At 39.1% G+C, this 18,449-nt stretch overlaps 1 protein-coding gene across 1 annotated transcript in view; it reads left to right on the top strand.

The window, feature by feature from the left end:
• CABCOCO1 (ciliary associated calcium binding coiled-coil 1) overlaps nt 1-17,923 on the top strand; it is a 176,809-nt gene extending 158,886 nt beyond the window's left edge. The window contains exons 6-8 of the mRNA XM_075534381.1: nt 5,900-6,022; nt 6,619-6,759; nt 17,531-17,923. Coding sequence (XP_075390496.1) covers nt 5,900-6,022; nt 6,619-6,759; nt 17,531-17,605 — 339 coding nt within the window. The 3' untranslated portion in view covers nt 17,606-17,923. The remainder of the gene's footprint in view (nt 1-5,899; nt 6,023-6,618; nt 6,760-17,530) is intronic.
• Nucleotides 17,924-18,449: the final 526 nt, after the last annotated feature.

The following is an 18,449-nucleotide window of genomic DNA, read 5'->3' as shown; positions in this document are numbered from 1 at the left end:
TCGTGCAGGTGGCATTCATATGTTGTTACTTCATGGGCAGTGTATTGTGGGCACAGGGTTACAATATTTTGTTTAAAATTTTCCAGAACCCGCAAGTACTTCTAAATTAGACTTGCAAATGGATAATGCCATTTCTTTTTTTTTCCCCCCAAGGGGGAAAAGAAGTTAAAACATTACAGGAATTTCCATGCCTTTTCTCCTCAGTAAAAACTGGAGAAAGTTTGCAATTAAGCTTGTCTTTTCGAAACTTTTACATTTTTTAGAACGTTCTGGTTTACATATGAAGTCATCAAGCTGACAAATCCAAACAAATGTCTTTTTAAAGCAAACCAGCTTCTTGTCTGTGCCTGTAGCTCAAAAAAGGTTGAGCAGATTCCTCTTTCCTTCCGCCCTTCAAGAGAGGAGTGTTAGCGTCTCAATGATATTTTTAATATTTTCAATAATTAAACAAGTGGATTTGATAGTATAATATTTGCCGTCTATTTATGGAATTCATTGGCACAAAAACTACCCACAAATGTGGGTAAAATCTTTCTCCAACGATGCATTTCCAAAGAAAAAACACGAACAATAATAGCTCAGAGTTAATAAAATTGATCATGTGAATCTACTGAGGGGGAAGACAAAATAGGAAAGGATATGATTTCCAGATAAAAATCTCAAGTATGGCCAGTAAGGGAGGAGATTCTAATCCCTTTAAACATGTTTTGAGACCCAACATGACCTTGTGCTTAATCAAGAAGGGTTCAAAATTCCTATCATATATTCCCATGGTAGATGTCCATTTCATATCGAGTATGTAATTTCTTAAAAGATTTCTAGTGAGTTCATTTGGCTTATAAGTAAGAGCTCAAATTCTTTAAATCTACATAATTTTCAGCAATGAAATTTTGTACTTATGAGTATTAAATTATGCCAAAAAGCCATTTACTTGATATTCTTTAAATACCGCAGCCCAATTCAACTAAAGCTCCGATTGTAAACCATCTTAAATAACACTAATGCAATGTGCGCATAATGAATAATATAAGTAACTTAATTTTCATGTAACAGATAACATCTGGGGGAAATGTATATTGGCCAATTATGCAAAACTAATTTTCTGGCGACCACATCTGTAGATGTTATTTATTGTATGTTCACTTAACAGTCAATTATTCTGTTTAGAAATCTATTCTCTTCTTTATTATAGCTTTTAATGTACTCACCTTGGTTCAAACGGTCTGCTCATTATCAGAAAAAATATAAATGGCATTCACATGGAACAGCATGATTGTTTTTATTATATCCATTTGTGTGCAAGCATTCAAAATGGCAAGAGAAACACATTTATTGCTGTACATTCAAAATAATATTTAGGGGGTATTTGAAAGTCAAGCAAAACCAATCATTTGGCCAAATGGATGTATGTGTATAATCAGAAACTCCTGATTTTTAATCTCAGCATTAGGCCCCAGGCAAGTCACTGAAAGCCTTTCCCTTTGTTTCCTGATCTGAAGATTCCGGGTGCTAGTCTCAAACAGAACAAGGGGGTTGCTGGAGGACCAAGTAGGAGTGGGTTGTTTTTTAATAAACATACTTGATCCCTTTTCTGTTTTTATTTTGCCAGGATTTAAGAGGGAACATATTAGACTTTTGAGGAAAAAATATGAGACAATTAGAATTCTACAGGAATGTATAAAAATAGTTATAAAGCTAGCTTTATTTAATTTGCTTCAACTATTCATAGACTCGAGGAAATTATAATGTTCTTTCAGAAAATCTAACTTAATAAAGCTGACCATGTCTCTCTGTTTTAAATAGATTTTATTACAGAACCAATGATGTTGTAAAACATGAGGTTTTGTTAAAAAAAATACAAAGGCCTAATTGTATTTTTTAAAGAAAGTATTGCATCAGACGGTCTCATTTAAACATATTTTCTGGCTCTGTGCTCTTGCCACAATTATTGATTCCAATTTTTCTTGAACTTGTTTGTGTGTGTGTGTGTGCGTATGTGTGAGTGTGTGTGTGTATGTGTGTGTGTGTTATTTTTTTTCAAAGGCTACTTGGGACTGGGAGGAATTACTTTGACACTTCTGGGTACTATGTTTATTTCAAATTATATATTTGACAGAGTCTCTTCTTATCGTTAATGAAAGACTGTGTTCTCTTATCTAAAATTGGGTTACTTCATTCTCTTACATTATTTTGGTAACATTGGTAAATGTAATTCTCCATGAAAGTAAGAAATCTAGCTATGGATTGGTTCAATAATATTATGCAAAACACCCTGAAGGAAAAGAAATTTCCACCCCTGTATTGTGTGTGTGCAGATTCATTTAAATAAATAACTATTTTACCTATGCGTATAAAATTCAGGGAAAGGAGAGCCCTTTCCCTCCCTGAAGCTCTCCGCCGGAGCTTTGGAAAGAAATGTGTATTTCACGTCCCCTAAGAAATGGTGATATGAAGGTGGGGCGTCCCAAGTTGTCAACCACCTGCTCAGTGTACACACACACACACACACACACACTCCACAGTGCAAAGATCATGAAAATGGAACAGGTGACAATGAACTCAGATGAACCTTGTGAAGAAATCCAGACCATGGGGCCTGGCTTAAAGCGTGTAGATATGTAAGAGGGAGGAGTGAGAAATTTGATCACAAATATTCTCTTGCATTTAAGTGTATGTGTCATGAGGTGAAGGAGGAGCTAATTGGTTCAATTGGTGAATGCACTGGGCTATTAACCCACAGTTTGAAGGTTTGAGTCCCTCCAAGGCCTCATTAGGAGATAGGCCTGCTGCTCTTCTGCAAATTCAGCCTTTGAAAGCTCTGTGAACCACAGTTCACGTTAATGTGCCTCAGAGCATGACCAGAGAATGTTGTGGTTTCACGGTAGCCCCTCACAATACAAGGGGGCTTCAAAAGTTCATGAGAACATAATCCTTTGTCTTTTCATTCTACTTTTAAGTGAACGTTTTGTGGTGCCTTCATGTATCAATTTGAATAGTCTGTGAGTCTTGATAGTGTGTAATTATTCTCCATTTTGTGATCTGACGCGAGTATCTAATGTGTAATAAATCCTAAGCTCTATGATGGTAATGAGGCCGGATAAGAGGCAGTTATTTTAATGAGGCAGGAGATAAAACCTATGGGACTAGGTTTTATCTTTGAGTCAATCTCGTTTACGTTATGAAAGACATTAAATAAGTGAGCAGAGATCGAAGGACCGCCAAGCAAAAGTGATGCGCGGAAAGCAGAGCAAGTGCCCCGGACCGAGGGTCTGCACTGCCCGCCTGCTGGTTGCAGAGAACGAGTGATCCGGAGGAAGACACGGAGGGATCCCAGGACCACTGGGCCCATAGATATTGAGAAGAGACAAGGCCCTTGCCCAGAAGCATCTAAGAGAACAAGCCCTTCCCTAAGAGAACAGGTGCCCGGAATTGGGACTTAGAGCCACCTACACTGCCAGAGAGAGAAAACCCCATTTGCCAGACCCACCCACCCATTTGCTCTTCTATCGTAATGGCGCTAAATTAACTGAGACAGAAGCAACTTGATGGCAACTGGTTTCTCTTCTCAGCGAGAAGCAAGAACACAGGAGAAGCTGGTAGAGTCTGCTGCTCGCGGGACGCAGAGGCAATCTACTGGGAATTTCCAGTGGAAGAAGGAAAGACCAACAAAAAGGCCTATTCTTTGAAACCTGATCCCCTTGGCCCTTCATGATCACACATGTTGGTGTGCTGCTTCCGTGTGGACTTTGTTGCTTCTGGGCTAGATGGCCGCTTGTTTATTTTCAAGCCTTTAAGTCCCCAAATGCTATATCTCTCAATAGCCGGGCACCATCAGCCTTCTTCACCACACTTACTTATGCACACATTCGTCTTCAGCGTTTATGTGAGGAAGGTGATCACACAATGATGGTTTTTGTTTCTTGGTGTCTGCTCCCTGATCTGTTCAACACCTTGTATTCACTTAGGCTGTGTGCTTCTTCTCTGTGGACTTTGTTGCTTCCGAGCTAGATGGCTGCTTGTTTGCCTTCAAGCCCTTAAGACCCCAGATGCTATATCTTTTTGATAGCCGTGCACCATCAGCTTTCTTCACCACGTTTGCTTATGCACACGTCTGTCAAAACCTTCCTCTAGTTCTTGAACACTTCCTACCCCCCAATTATCATGATCCCAATTCTGCCTTGCGGACCTGGTTAGACCAGAGGATGCACAGCGGGACAGTAGGGATCTGGAAACACAGGGAATCTAGGACGGATGAACCCCTCAGGACCAACGGTGAGAGTGGCAACACCATGAGGGGAGGGGGTGTAGAAAGGGAGAACCGATCTCGGGGATCTACGCGAAACCTCCTCTCTGGGGGATGGGCAATGGGAAGGTGGGTCAGGAGAGACGCCGGGCAGTGTAAGATAAGATAAAATAATAATTTATAAACTATTAAGGGTTCATAGGGGAGGGGGGAGCGGGAAGGGAGGGAAGAGAAAAAAGGAAAATGAACTGATTCCAGGAACCCAAGTGGAAGGCGAATTTTGAGAATGACGAGGGCAACGAGTGTATAAGGGTGCTTTACTCAATTGATGTATGTATGGATTGTGAAAAGAGTTGTACGAGCCCCAATAAAATGATTTATTAAAAAAAAATAAAGGCCTGTTCTTCTGGCAACAGCAGAAATGGCAAAATTCTTCTGCTTCACTGAAGAAAATCCTTTACCACCACCTTGGTCTAAGGCTGCAGTGCTCCATGAACTCTCATCAATACCCTTCTCGCTCTCTCTTTTCATTTGAATTCTCACACACACTCTGGAGCTTTCTCTTTCTCACCCTGCATTCGAATCTAGACCATAAACTAAATGCCTCATCTGGCCTTTTCTCTGGATTCCCATATATAATTTATTTTGCTATAATGTTTCAGAGAGCAAGATAATAAGTTTAGCTCTTTTTCTCACCCTAGTCTTGTAAACGAAAGAGCAATAGAGAGCATGGAAGAATGAACAAACGAAGTTGAAAAGCGTACAAATCATCTTGTGGGGAGAGGCAAATGTGTGTATATTCCACTCAGGAAAAGAAATAATGACTCAGGAATATAATGAGAGAAAGAACAGTTCTGATAAGCTTTCTTCATATTTGATTTTGATTAGCACTGAATCTTCTCACGAGAGATGATGCCATCTAATAAAATTAAAATTAAATGCTGAACAATATCACTAATTTCAAGGTATGGAAAGTTTGCTGAAATCAGTATACCAGGTTTCACCTCCCAACTCTGTCAGAAAGTGATCATTTGACCTTAAACCAATCATTTTTAACTCCTTGGTTTCCAGATTCTTCTTGCCTATAAAATCAGACACTCTGTGATTCTAAGTATTCATACCAAATACCAATCGTCCAAAAATTAAGTTAAAGTTAGCAATATGAATTAAGAGGAAAATATACACCACATTTTAATACGGTAATATCTTAGCTTCCAGTATGTGCTCAAGCACACCTTACTAAAGGTAGGAATAATTTTAAAAGAGTTAATTTAACATGTATATTTACTTGCGATAGTGTAGTGAAGTGAGAAATGCATATACAATGATTTCGGGTTCTTGGTAGTCCACAAGGGATGGTAATCGTGGATAAATTATTATAATGCATCACCAGAGTTTAGCTTTCAAATCTGTAGGTCTTAAACCACAGAATATAAAAGGAGGCTAAAACACGGGAAGAGGCAGAGTACTGATTGTACGTTATGGAGGGCTGAAATCACGGAGAAGAAGAGGACGGCTGGCCTCAAGAATTCAGAAAGGGCCTGGAGATGAGCAGATAGTAGACAAACCTACAGTGTATTTATGAGGGGATTGAGTGGACATATGATCACTTACCAAAGGTTATGTCCTAATTCCATGTCTTTTCTTCCCTCCCAGCAAGTGGTAGAGGTTGTAAAGCCTGCAGACAGCCCTTTCCCAGATCCTTTAGAAGAAGGAATCTCATTTGATACGTACTCAACATTCATCATGCCTCCCCCAAAATCAGTTGCAGATATGAAGGTAAGCTTCCTTCTCTTCTCGGTTATTTTCTTTTAATTTACTTTATATTCTCTGATCAAGACACGGAGAAAGAATTAAATATGCTTCCAATCTTTTTATCTTTATAATTTTTCCTAAACAAATATAAATATTGGATTACAGACGGATCATTTGGGAGTGATTGGAAAGTTTTGATCTCTTCCACGTCATCCTCCCCAGCCTCCACCATCCTCTCCCCAAAGGACCCAGCACCATGGCAACATGACTTGACCTGCCATGGCCTGCATGAGTAACAAAAATGAAAAAAAAAAAAAAACAATCTCAAAACCCCACTGCTATCGAGTCAATTATGACCCATAGCTACCTCCTCAGGGTTTCTGAGAGTGTAACTCCTGGTGGGAGTAACAAGCCCAATCTTTCTCTTCAGGAGCTGCTGATGGTTTCGAACTGCCGGCCATGCAGGTCGCAGCCCATTGCTTGCAGGTTGGCATCAAAACTTCCACCAGACTGAAATCATTTCTGTGTGAGAAAATAAGTCCAATGTAAATGTGGGATTAAATTTTAAAATCAGGGAATTCTCCAGAAATCACTTGAGTTATTTGTTTTCAATATTCTAGGGGTCGGATCAAGAACAAGGCCCTGAGAAGAGCCAAGCAGAAATGGATGCATTTGATCGGGACCCCTTATCTGGTTTCACTATTGAAGACATAAAATCAGTGCTGGGCCAAGTCACAGACGACGTTCTAATCAGCATCCAGGTACTCAGTACTGGTCGTGTGCTCTCTTATTTTATGACTCATTTGCCAACCCCAGCCCTTCATGTCTGTAAACACTGCACACACTCAACCAGCAAGAGCAATGCTCACAATGGAGAAGTTTAATTTAACATCTCCGCATAACTCTCGATGGACTCATCTGAGATGAATAAGATCACGACATTGATCTGCCAACGGCATCTCATGTGGCGTGTGTTATCCATTTACCGAGTTGGTCGGCATAGAAACTGAGAGACATAAATACGCAGCACAGCTAGACGCCATGCCTTGTCACACAGTCCCCGGTGCTGCTCGTGCAGGAGGAATTTGAGAGCATCTGTAAACTGTAAACATTGAGCCCGAACCATCCTGAGCTCAGTTTTCTCACCACATTTCTAAAGAGACATCCACTTTTGAACCCCCTTTCAGAAGATCCCTTCTTGTGTGCAGACCACTAATTGCGCAACAATTCACACCAGTGGCGGCGGGAAAATGGTGGGGCCGTAGCAGTTGCCAGCCATTTATCAGTCAACTGAGCTTTAAGCTAAATTTTTTTCATCCTCCCCCCAAAAAGGAAAACATCATTTATACCTCAAGATGAATATTTACAGGAATCCCCCTCATTTCCTAAGCAAAAGGATTAAATAAGAGGATTGCTTCTTCTGGGTGAATGTATCATTTATTTTGGAAATTTACCATGAATCCGTTGGACAACATACTTCACATTCAAGATACTAATGCATCTCAGGGTGGGAAGGAGTTGTTATCTGACCATGAGACTATATATAAAAAGCACTCTGTACTAATTACTAATGTAGAAAGAGCAAGATATTCGCTTGGCTTAAGCATACCTTGTTACTTGTTCAAGCATCGAATGTTATTGCATTATTTACATGAACATTTAATGATTTGGTGGCAACAGAATCAGCCAAAGTCCTCAGCTTAATAAGGGGTGTTTAGTGTTTACCAGAAAGAGTGGAAGAACACGTTTTACACAATGCTTTATTGTTAACAGCCCAATGAGTCTTAATAACTGGTTACTGTGTGGAAGGGCAGAGTGCAGTTGGATTCAGCGGAGTTCAGAACATATCTCCTTTTTAGATTTGATAACATTTCATCTAAATATAGTTTATGTGTAATCATGGCCCTGGGCTCCTTGTGATCCTGTGATTCTGAAGTTATTGCCGAGGAAGTACTAGACAGTAATCGAATTGTTTGCAGGCCCCTCAAAATTGGAAACATCTTTAGCAAGGGCATGTTCCATGAAGTGAGCAGGATGTTTTTAACTATTTGTTGAATTTCTTTCTTTCTTTTCTTCCCCCTGATATTAGATCCTGCAGCATTTACATCACTACCCTTTAACAGAAAGAGCAGGATTGCAGTGTGTGTGTGTATGTGTGTGCGCACGCGCGCACGTGTTTTATAGGCCTAGTAGCTTGAAGCCATCCTTCCTGGGCCTAAAATATCATTAGCTGGCTCATCTAAATATAATTAGGCTCAGGAAGAACTTGGATCAGAAGTGAGGGATGGGAATCCTCTAGGTGCCATGGCCATGTCCCTGTTAGATGGATTCATGGGCATCAGCCTGGGCTAAGTGACTGCCAGGTTTTCTATAAAATGGCAAAATGATGTGGATTTATACATTGCCTGAAGTTAGAAAACCCCTTGATTCATTTTCTATCAGGACACCTAGTAAACTCCATGCAATTTAGACAGCCACTACCCCTCGCGAACAAATTGAAAACAATTTGAGGCGTAGAACCCTCAATAACAAATTGAGGTATAGAAAAACTACATCATGTGTCCAGGATGTCTAGGGTCAGAAGCAGATGAAGGACCCTGAATGAAAACTGTGAACTGGCCTCTTGTCCTAATTTCCGCGTTAGCCACAAAGCCTCAAATGCCACCAGACTCCTCGCGGGGTTCCACCCAGCCCGTGGTGTGGCACTTGCTCAGTGTTTACCTTTGGGCCTTGGTCAGATTCCAGTCTGGGTAACTACTCTCTGCTTAACCACATTCCTCCCCCAGTTTTAGATGGGGACGTTATTATCCGCTTATGAAGCCTGCTTTCTGGTGGTCCTGGCTTTGAAAATGGCCACGTCCTTTTCCAGAGGTCAGATGGTCAGAGGTCAGTGATCAGTGCATACAAGGGGCTTCCCAAAAAGATCATGGCAAATCAAATGAAAAGATAATGAAATTTGCCCATCAGAGTTTTAAAACCTTTGTTATCAACCTTCTGAATAAAGCAAACTGCATTTCTTAGTGCAGCAGCATTTGCCGAATCATTATTTAAAAGACGCTGTAAATGTTTCCAAGGTTTTTCTTTTCTTCCTAAAACTCATCGTTCTGGAGATTTTTAAAGGAAAAGATAGTCAAGAATCCACATTTTAAGTTTAATTTTTCAGAGCTTCTTTTTGCATGGTTGTAGGCATATTTCATTTTCTATAATTCAGAAGTTTCTGAGAATGTAATATGAATTCTTAAAAGTTTTAATGCACTAGTAAATCAATTTAGTTTCCCATTGCTTGCTATATAGCTTTAGAGATTTACTAAGAATGAAGTTATCTTGGCCCTGAGATGGTAATTAAAATTATACTGAATAGAGCAAACATTTTAAATCCACATAGTTTAAGCATTTTAATTTTAAAGATACATGCAAAATGAAGTTATTTTGGCCCTGATTTGGATAATAAAAATTATACCTAATAGAGCAAACCTTAATATAGTTAAAGAATTACATTTTGGAGAAATATGAACATTAACACTGAACTATTGCATTGAGCGATAGCTCTGCCCAAGCAACATGGTCGAGTAATGTAAAAAGCCTAGAAGGAAGCTTGCCATTTGCAGATCCTCAGTAGTTTTAGGTTAACGGGAAAATTCCAGGTTAGAAAAATTGAGGATTCAAGGTAGTGCTCCAGGAGAGGATCTTGAAACCCGGCCATGGGTTTTCCATGCTTTCCTACAGTAAACAGATCCAGCCCAGCCATCAGGGTGTGGACAGCTCTTCTTTTCAGCAAGGGTCCTTGGGAACACAAGGAAGCATGGCAGACTGGAACAACCAGTTCTTGACCAACATGGAGTGCTTGCATCTGGGCTCTGCTGGTTGTTCCTCAAGGAAAGTACTGATTATCACAATCTAGAGGTTTGAACGATTATTTTCCTTTCTTGGTGCGCTAAACACTCTATTAGGCATGCACCTTACCTTCATGAACTTTTCCCTCAAGACCCACCCACACATGATTAGAAGAATTCTGTTTCCGTGAAACTCCAAAAATAATTCCAGGTCTGTGGAGTACCAGTCCCCACAATCGAACAGGGCCAAGGGGCGGTTGTGTAATTGAGGGGTAAAATTAAAGAGACATCAGACAAGAGAAGGCATGCAAAGGCCGTGATATCAGAGAGGGGGAATATATTTCCAGTCATGGCTTAGATACATTTTGGGGGATGTGCAAGTCCCCCTAGTTACTTCATAACCGGAAGGAGTTGTACTATAGGCATACATGCAATAGGAGGGGGACAAGGTAGGGGTCTAGATGCCATAGGAAGGGGCAGCACCAAGGGTGCACATGTGACAAGATTAAGGTGACCCGATTTTAACATTGGTAAAGCAGGACAGCATTGATTAGGCGGGGGGTTGGGGGTGTTCTTGATTAAAAATTTGGTCTATATGGAGCAACAAAAATTTTCATAGAACACAAAAATAGTATTGTAATATATTTTTTAATTTCAACATAAAGTACAATTTACAAATATAATACATTAGAAATTATGTATAGTATTATTTTATTCTTTGGCATATTTCTCATTTGAGTGAATTTTTTAGTAGATTACTGTCATTGTTTAAAAGGTCTTGAAATTTTTCACAAGAATTGTTAAATTATGTTTCACTTAATTGTGATTTTTCTGATGTCCACACTTTATTTACCGTAGAAAAGCACGTTCAGTCGCAGCATTAGTTCCTGGTAAGGACAGCGCATATTCCACAATTTTTAGTGCATTATTGTATGAAACATGGTTTGTTTCAAAATGATGAAATATTTCTAACCATTTTTGTTCTCTATTGTGATTTTTGCTGATGGCCAAGATTTAACCTTTTCTTTATCAATATATATTTTTAATGATACCTCATTAAAAAGATCATTTTCAGAAATATTATATGTGGGAAATTTTGAGTAATATGATCGAATGATTTTTGCACATCATTCCAATTAAATTATTGTTTTAATGTAACCCAATGAAAATATTCACTATCATTGTAATGTACCGTCCAGTCTTCTAAATAACCTATGCAGTTACTATAGAACTTTTTAACGTGATTCATGATATCTGCACAATGTATTGCACCTTGTTCTTCTAGCTGGCTTATACTATTACAGATAGTTAACGGAAGAAAATTATTTCTAATCGCTCTTGACTCTGAAATTTTAAATTATTAGCTTCATTTGCTACTTTGATTACCGAAATTTTGTCACCTTCAATAAGTGTTTTAGCATTTTGAAAAAGAGCTGCTTGATTGTGTACAAACTCTAGCCAAATTTTTGAAGATTCTTTTTCAAAAACTCTTCTAAAATTCTAGGACATTTATCCTGTTACAGAAAGTAGGATTTTAAAAAAAAAGAAAGAAAGGAGGATTTCAAAGGATCGTATGTTTTCAAAATTCTTTCTACAGCTGGCAAAAGAGCTAACCAGAGCGTTTTACTGTATCCAAGTATTTTCTGATATTCAACTTACGCAGTTTCACAAAATTCTTTCAGCATTTCAACGCGCACAGTGTATATATAGAAATAAGAATATATTTTAATAACAATATTTTCCACATCTATGGGCAACAAATCAGCAGCTGTTTGAATTGCGTTATGCATTATGTGCACTGCACAACCAACACCAATAATGTTTTGATTAAGATTTTTGTTTAATTTATAAAAAATATTATTTGTACTTCTTCTCACTTTTCCTCCAAAATTTGCCTTCTTGTTGTCTGCACAGTGTGCAATCATTTTATGTTTTAAATTGTTTTTCCAAAATATTAATAATGGAACTGAAAATTATTTCAGAAGTTTCATGGGGCACAGAAACGAAATCTAAAATTCTAACTTTTATTCCAGTTTCCTAATCAAAAAAATCAAATAATGGTTGGAAATAACTTTATATCCTTATGATTAGATAGGTCAGAATATATGGATATAAAATTATTTTTTTCTAGATTTTTGTTTAATTATGGAAATGCATATGGAGAAAGCACATTACACACAACTGCCTCGGATTTTGTTCTAGCACAGGCAAATTTTTTGTTGATTAACTTTTTGACAACGTGTGATGTACAGTCCATAGATCTGAAGGAATGATTGTGGTTAATAGCATGAAAAGACATGAGTCCTTCTGCTAATGCTAATTTCTTTTCTTCGGCTCCATAAGTTGTTTTCCAAAAAAAAATCCTGTATTTTGGAGGAAGATGCAGCAGTATATTTAAATATCTTTTATGGTTCTGTGTCTCCAAGTGCTTTGAAATATCATTCTTCCCACCATGTGAAATAGAAAATTCACTATTACATTTCTCACATTTTACCATGTAATCGCTTTTGGTTTTTTTTTAATAAAAGGACATTCACTTCTTAGATCATCATTGAATTTGCATCCTCTTTTCTTACTCATTATGTTAAAAATCTAAAAAAAAATAATTTAAAATTATATGATAAATTATTTACACATTGCTTAAAAACACAGCAAGTAGGAACATAATTACATGAACATATTTTATTGTTAGTTTATAAGTTAAATAATTTGATTCTTATAAAGTGACTATATTATTTAAATTATTTTAATTTTAATCCTATATTTCTTTTTAAATAATAACAATACTAACTTGTATTATATTTTCTCTGAATTTGCCGTAACGTAAGTCGTAAGTGTCACTTTTTTTGGCCGGTGCTAGACTTTTTGCCGCCAGTATAAAATATAAATAATAAGAGTACTATCTGCTAAAGAAAATGTATGTATTTATGAAATAAATAACCTAAATTATCTGAATAGCTGATTTGTTGACATCACTTGTTTAACTAGCACTTGCAGGCTGTACCATGTGTATTGTCTGAGAGACAGTTACAAAATGCTTTTGTCCATTGTTCATTAAGTCCAAACAATAGTGGTCGAATTCTAACAACTGATCAACAGTGCGAACTTTGAAAATCAGTTCTCGATAATCAGTTCTCAACAATTATTTGTTATTAAAGTTTAACATTATAAAATTAACAAAAATAATATAAAACTCATATCCTGGCGAAATAACCACATGGCAGCCGAACACCGTATATTCCCTTTCTGTTCTCCGGCTGTTCCCTAGCTTGTCGTGCATTCTTTCCTAAAATCGGGACTTTTAAAAACTCCGCGGGACGCGGGACAAATTGTTAAAAAATGACTGTCCTGTCAAAGGGGTGCGGTCTGGTCACCTTAGACAAGATGGGCAGACTCTACATTCTAGATGGCATCCTAACCTTGATCCTCCTAGCTTGTCTTTGGGCTCTCCTTCAGGGGAATAATCCACTATCCTAGTCATTAGGGAGTGGGCCCCACCTAGGGTGGAACAGGCAATAGGGTTTGATTGCTCTTGATGGCTGATAACCCTCAGGGAGAAAATCTTTAAGCAGCTGATCTTCAAGTGAATCGACATTGACCCTGTGCTAGCACGGGAGAAAAATTAAGAGGGAAGAACACACTCAGCAGTGTTCAAGCTGAAATAACCGAAAGAAAAATTCAAGCCTCAAGTTGACATATAGTCAGATTCTGTAGGCAAAATATAGACCAGTACAAGAAAAATCAAGGGAAGATAGAAGAAATACAGTGTCACTACACCAAAAACAATTGGTCACCATTCAACCAATCCAAGAGGAAGAATCTGATGAAGAGTCGATGCGTTGAAGTAAGAAGCCCTAGAACGGCACTGAAGGCACTGACACAAAACACAGCTGCAAGGGTTATGGCTTAGCAATTGAGATTTTTCAACAAACATACAACACCGGAAGCTCTCCTTTGTCTAGGCCAAGAAATTTTGAAGACAGCTACCCGGCCAATCAAAAGGAGGATATCCATGTTTTTGCCCATTCCAAGCAAATATGATAAACAGAATGCACAAATTATCAAACAGTATATCAATATCACATGTAAATAAAATTTTGCCAGAGACAATGCAAAAATTATTGCAGTCATGCATGGACAGGGAACTGTCAGATATTCAAGCTGAACTGAAAATAGGATTTGACAAAATGGGTGCATAAGAAAATGTGGTGAAGAAAGCTGATGGTGGCCAGCTATTAGAAGATACAGCATCTGGGGTCTTAAAGGCCTGAAGTTAAACAAGCTGACATCTAGCAGGGAAGCAACAGAGCCCACAAGGAAGATGCACACCAGCCTGTTTGATCACAAGGTGTCAATGATGGGATCAGGTATCAGACATCAGAAGACCCAGAGAAATTAATCATATCAATGTGAATGAGGGGGGTCAGAATGGAGACCCCAAAGCCCATCTGTACACAACTAGACATCCCCTCACAGAAGGGTCACAAGAAAGGAATGAGCCAGACAGGACATTCCTCTAGTTCTTTAATGCTTCCTCCACCCCACCCCACCCCAGCCCAATATTATGACCCAGTTCTACCTTACAGATCCGGCTAGACAGGGGCACTGATATAGATAAGAGCTCTTGACACATGGAATCCAAGACAGAGAAGCCCCCTCAGGAACTGTGATGGAAGTAACAATGCCATGATGATAGGGTGGGGGGAGGAGGAGAAAGGGGGAACCGATCACAGTGATCAATGTATAAACCCCCCACCCCAAGGGGGACAAACAACAGAAGTGTGGGTGACGGGATGGTGTAAGATATGAAAATAATTTATCATTTATCAAGGGTTCATGAGGGTGAGAAGGTGGGAGAAGGAGGGAAAAAAGAGGAGCTAATGCCAAGGGCTCAAGTAGAAAAACAAATGTTTAGAAAATGATGATGGCAACATATGTACAAATGTGCTTGGTACAATTGGTACAATTGATGTGTGGATTGTTATAAGAGCTGTAAGAGCCCCCAGTGAAATGATTTATTAAGAAAAAGAAAAGAAATAGGACTTGAAATGAGGGGTACAATTGCTGATGTCAGCTGAATTGTGGTTGAAAACAGAGGATACCTGGAAGTCTGTCTATGTTTTATTGACTTTGCAAAAGCATTCAATGGTCTAAACCATAAGAAATTACGGGTAGCATTGCAACGAACAGGAATTCCAGAACATTTCATTGTGCTCATGTGAAACTTGTACATAAACCAAAAACAGAAGGAGTTCGACGTGGTTTAGAATCAAGAAAGGTGTGTGCCAGAGTTTTGTCCTTTTGCTATCGTTATTCCATCTGTGTGCTGAACACATAGTCCAAGAAACTGGACCAGATAAAGAAGCAGGATCATCAAGATTGCAGGGAGACTCATTAATGCCTGTGATGTACATATGACTTGAAGCATTTACTGAGAGAATCAAAGACGAAAGCCTCGGTATGGATTACACGTCAACATGAAGAAGACAAAACTCCTCACAAACAGTCCAATATGCATCAACATCATAAATGACGAGAGTTGGAAAGTGTCAAGGATTTTCTTGTGCTTGTATTCATAATCATTGCCCGTGGCAGCAGCAGCCAAGAAATCAAATCGTCCCAGGGCCTTCGATGGAGAGCAAATGTTGTGAGAATGATGAGGGCAATGAATGTACAAATGTGCTTTACACAATTGATGGATGTATGGATTGTGATAAGAGTTGTATGAGCCCCTAATAAGATGATTTTAAAAAAAAGAAATCAAATGGTGTATTGCATTGGGCAAATATAATACAGCAGACCCTTTTAAACTGTTAAAAAATGAAGATTCCACTTTGAAAACTAAGGTGATTCTGGCCCAAGCCATGGGAAAGCTAGGCCATGAAGGAGGAACACCGAAGAAGTGATGCCTTTGGCTTTGAACTCTGGGCTTGTGGAAGAATACTGACTCAACTGTGGACGGACTACATCTGTCCTGGAAGGTGTGCAGCCAGAATGTCCCTTAGAAGCGAGGATGATGGGACTTTGTCTCCCATTCGTTGGGCCTGGTATCGGAGGAACTAGTCCCTGGAGAAGGAGTATTTGTCTGTTTTAAATCATTTTATTGGGGGCTCATACATCTCTTATCACAATCCATCCATGGTGCCAAGCACATGTGGACATGTGTTGCCATCCTCGTTTGGAGCAGGATTTTACACTTGGTACAGCAGAGGGCTAGTGTGAAAGAGGAACACCCCATGAAATGGATCGACGCAGTGCCTGCAAGCCCGAGACCGGCACTGCAATAACGGGCAGCGCGGCACGGGGCTGGGTAGGGTTTACGCTGTGCCGGACAGGGGTAGATATGACTCAGAGCCAATTCAATGGCACCTAACAATAACAACTATGGAATCTTATCAGTACTATCAACTGTTAACAGAAGCATAGAACAATATATCATCAGATAAGACCATCAGAGTGGACACTTCAAAACTGACATTCCACTCTTTAAAAAAGATAAGTAAATGTGCATATATGTATGAATGATCATATTTAATTCTTTCTATCTCTAGTAAAGCAATCAGATCTAAAAACACAGTTGCCGTGAAAACCACAAGTATGTTACAGACACCAACATTCTAAGTTTTAAATCACTTAATGCTTTTAAATATAGATTATTCCTCGCAGCCTAAGGATTTTTGTGTGTTGTTGTTGTTGTTAGTTGCTGTCAGGTCACAACTGTAGGTGTAACAGAAGGGACCCTCACCGGGGCCCCAGCCATCCTCACGATTGTTAGGTGTAACCCACGGTTGCAGCCGCGGTGCCAATCCATCTCGCTGCGGGCCTTCCTCTTTTTCTCTGCCCCTCCACTTCTCCAGGGACAGGTCTCTCCTGCTAAGGTGCACAATCTGGACTGTTTACAATCAACTGAGCAACAACAGCAAACAAACAAAAACTATGTCTCCCACCACTGGTGTCTTTGACCAGAATTTCATTATCCACTGTGAAAAGGGAAGGCATCTGTAGGCCAACTGACATTCAAATCATCGGAACGTCTTTCTGAAATTGTGCAGGTAGCAATGTGGGTCCGCAGAATAGGACTGCCAGAGGCTAACCGCTATCCTGGCCACGGCAATCACTGAAGCCTGTCTGCAGCCACTGACTATTCTTTATCCCTACCGAAAATACGATGCAAAGAGCATAACTCTGTGGATTAGAATGTACGATGAATTCTCTTCCTTATGCGACTTGCTCTAATTCTGAGATTGTTTGTGTTGTTACTTCACAAAGAAGCTTTGTGGGTTCCCGTTTAGAATGGCTTATGGGAGAGACAAACACGTGCATTGCAAAGGGGTGGGGGACCAACAGCAATGCAATAGCTGAGCCCAGAGCAGTTCTTCTGATTCGGTGCTTATTGCTAAAGTCTGTCTGAAAATACAGATAAATTATCCTATCTTCCGAGACAAGGCTATGTGAAAAATGGCTGTCGAAATACCACTTCCTGTCCATAGCAGACATGCTATACATTGGGAATGTGCAGAAAAATATGATAAAGCGTTATCACATCACTACAGGCTGAAACACGGCCATGTCTGCAAAACAGGAAGGTGTGTGAGGGATAATGTCTGTCTTTAGGCACTGTAGTGTGTCAAAACCACAAAGACAATGTGCAGCAAAAGATAGCTCCGGCATAACCACGTTTTTATGATTGTCTTCACAGACCGAGATCAACGAAAAGCTGCAAGTACAGGAAGAGGCCTTTAATGCACGGATAGAAAAATTGAAAAAGGCCTGAGGACTGGGCGCAAGGAGAGTGTCGCTAAACTTCACAGAAACAAACAACACCAGCCCGAATAATAGACTCTCCAGAGCCGCAGATCGCCTTCATTTTGTCGTGAGAGGAAAACCAAGCCCGCTTTTGTGATCCTAAGTAATTAGAAAAGTATTGGCCCCAATTTTGCTATCTCTTTTCTTTTAACAGCCTCTGAATTTATGGCACCAAGTGTAATAAGAACATTTTGTATACAAGAGCTTGGAGAATTATATATAAAAACACAATTACGTTTACGGTCCACCTCTGCCATTTTGACTAATAAATGCTATTCATCTTCAAGGAGAATGAAGCCAACTTTTTTTTAAACATCCAGAAGTAAAGAGAAATAATAATAATTTTATCTACAGTGACCCAAATGAACTGCCACATTGCTGGAGCTCTGTGGAAGGTACCGCAGTCCAGAAGGGTAAAACTCAGTAAACAATAGCAATTCAGATGCTTTGGGCTTTCTTATTTATACATTCCAGTGTGAAACCAATTTTCTGAAATTATATAATGCAGTTTGAAGCACTTTAATTTATTCTGTTCTGTATTTGTTATTTCTAATCTGGTTACTCTCCCAGGAGAATACATGACCTATATAAAAAGAAGCAATGTTTAAATGGTTATTAAAGACTAACCTATATATAGATTGTAAAAATCTTAAATATAAATCAAGCTCACAGAGTGCCTAAAATTAACCATTAGATTGCAGTAGAATGACTGAAAATGTTTCCAGCCTTTAAATACCTTTATTAAAATATAATTTCAAAAGAAAAATACCCATTTGCCAACCCATGGTCCCTGGCTTGACAAATTAAATGAA

Source organism: Tenrec ecaudatus, chromosome 16, assembly GCF_050624435.1.
Source record: "Tenrec ecaudatus isolate mTenEca1 chromosome 16, mTenEca1.hap1, whole genome shotgun sequence".
In the NCBI taxonomy this organism is placed as follows: Eukaryota; Metazoa; Chordata; class Mammalia; order Afrosoricida; family Tenrecidae; genus Tenrec; species Tenrec ecaudatus.
Note: the sequence above shows the minus strand (reverse complement) of the source record. Positions and strands in the feature narration are given on the sequence as shown.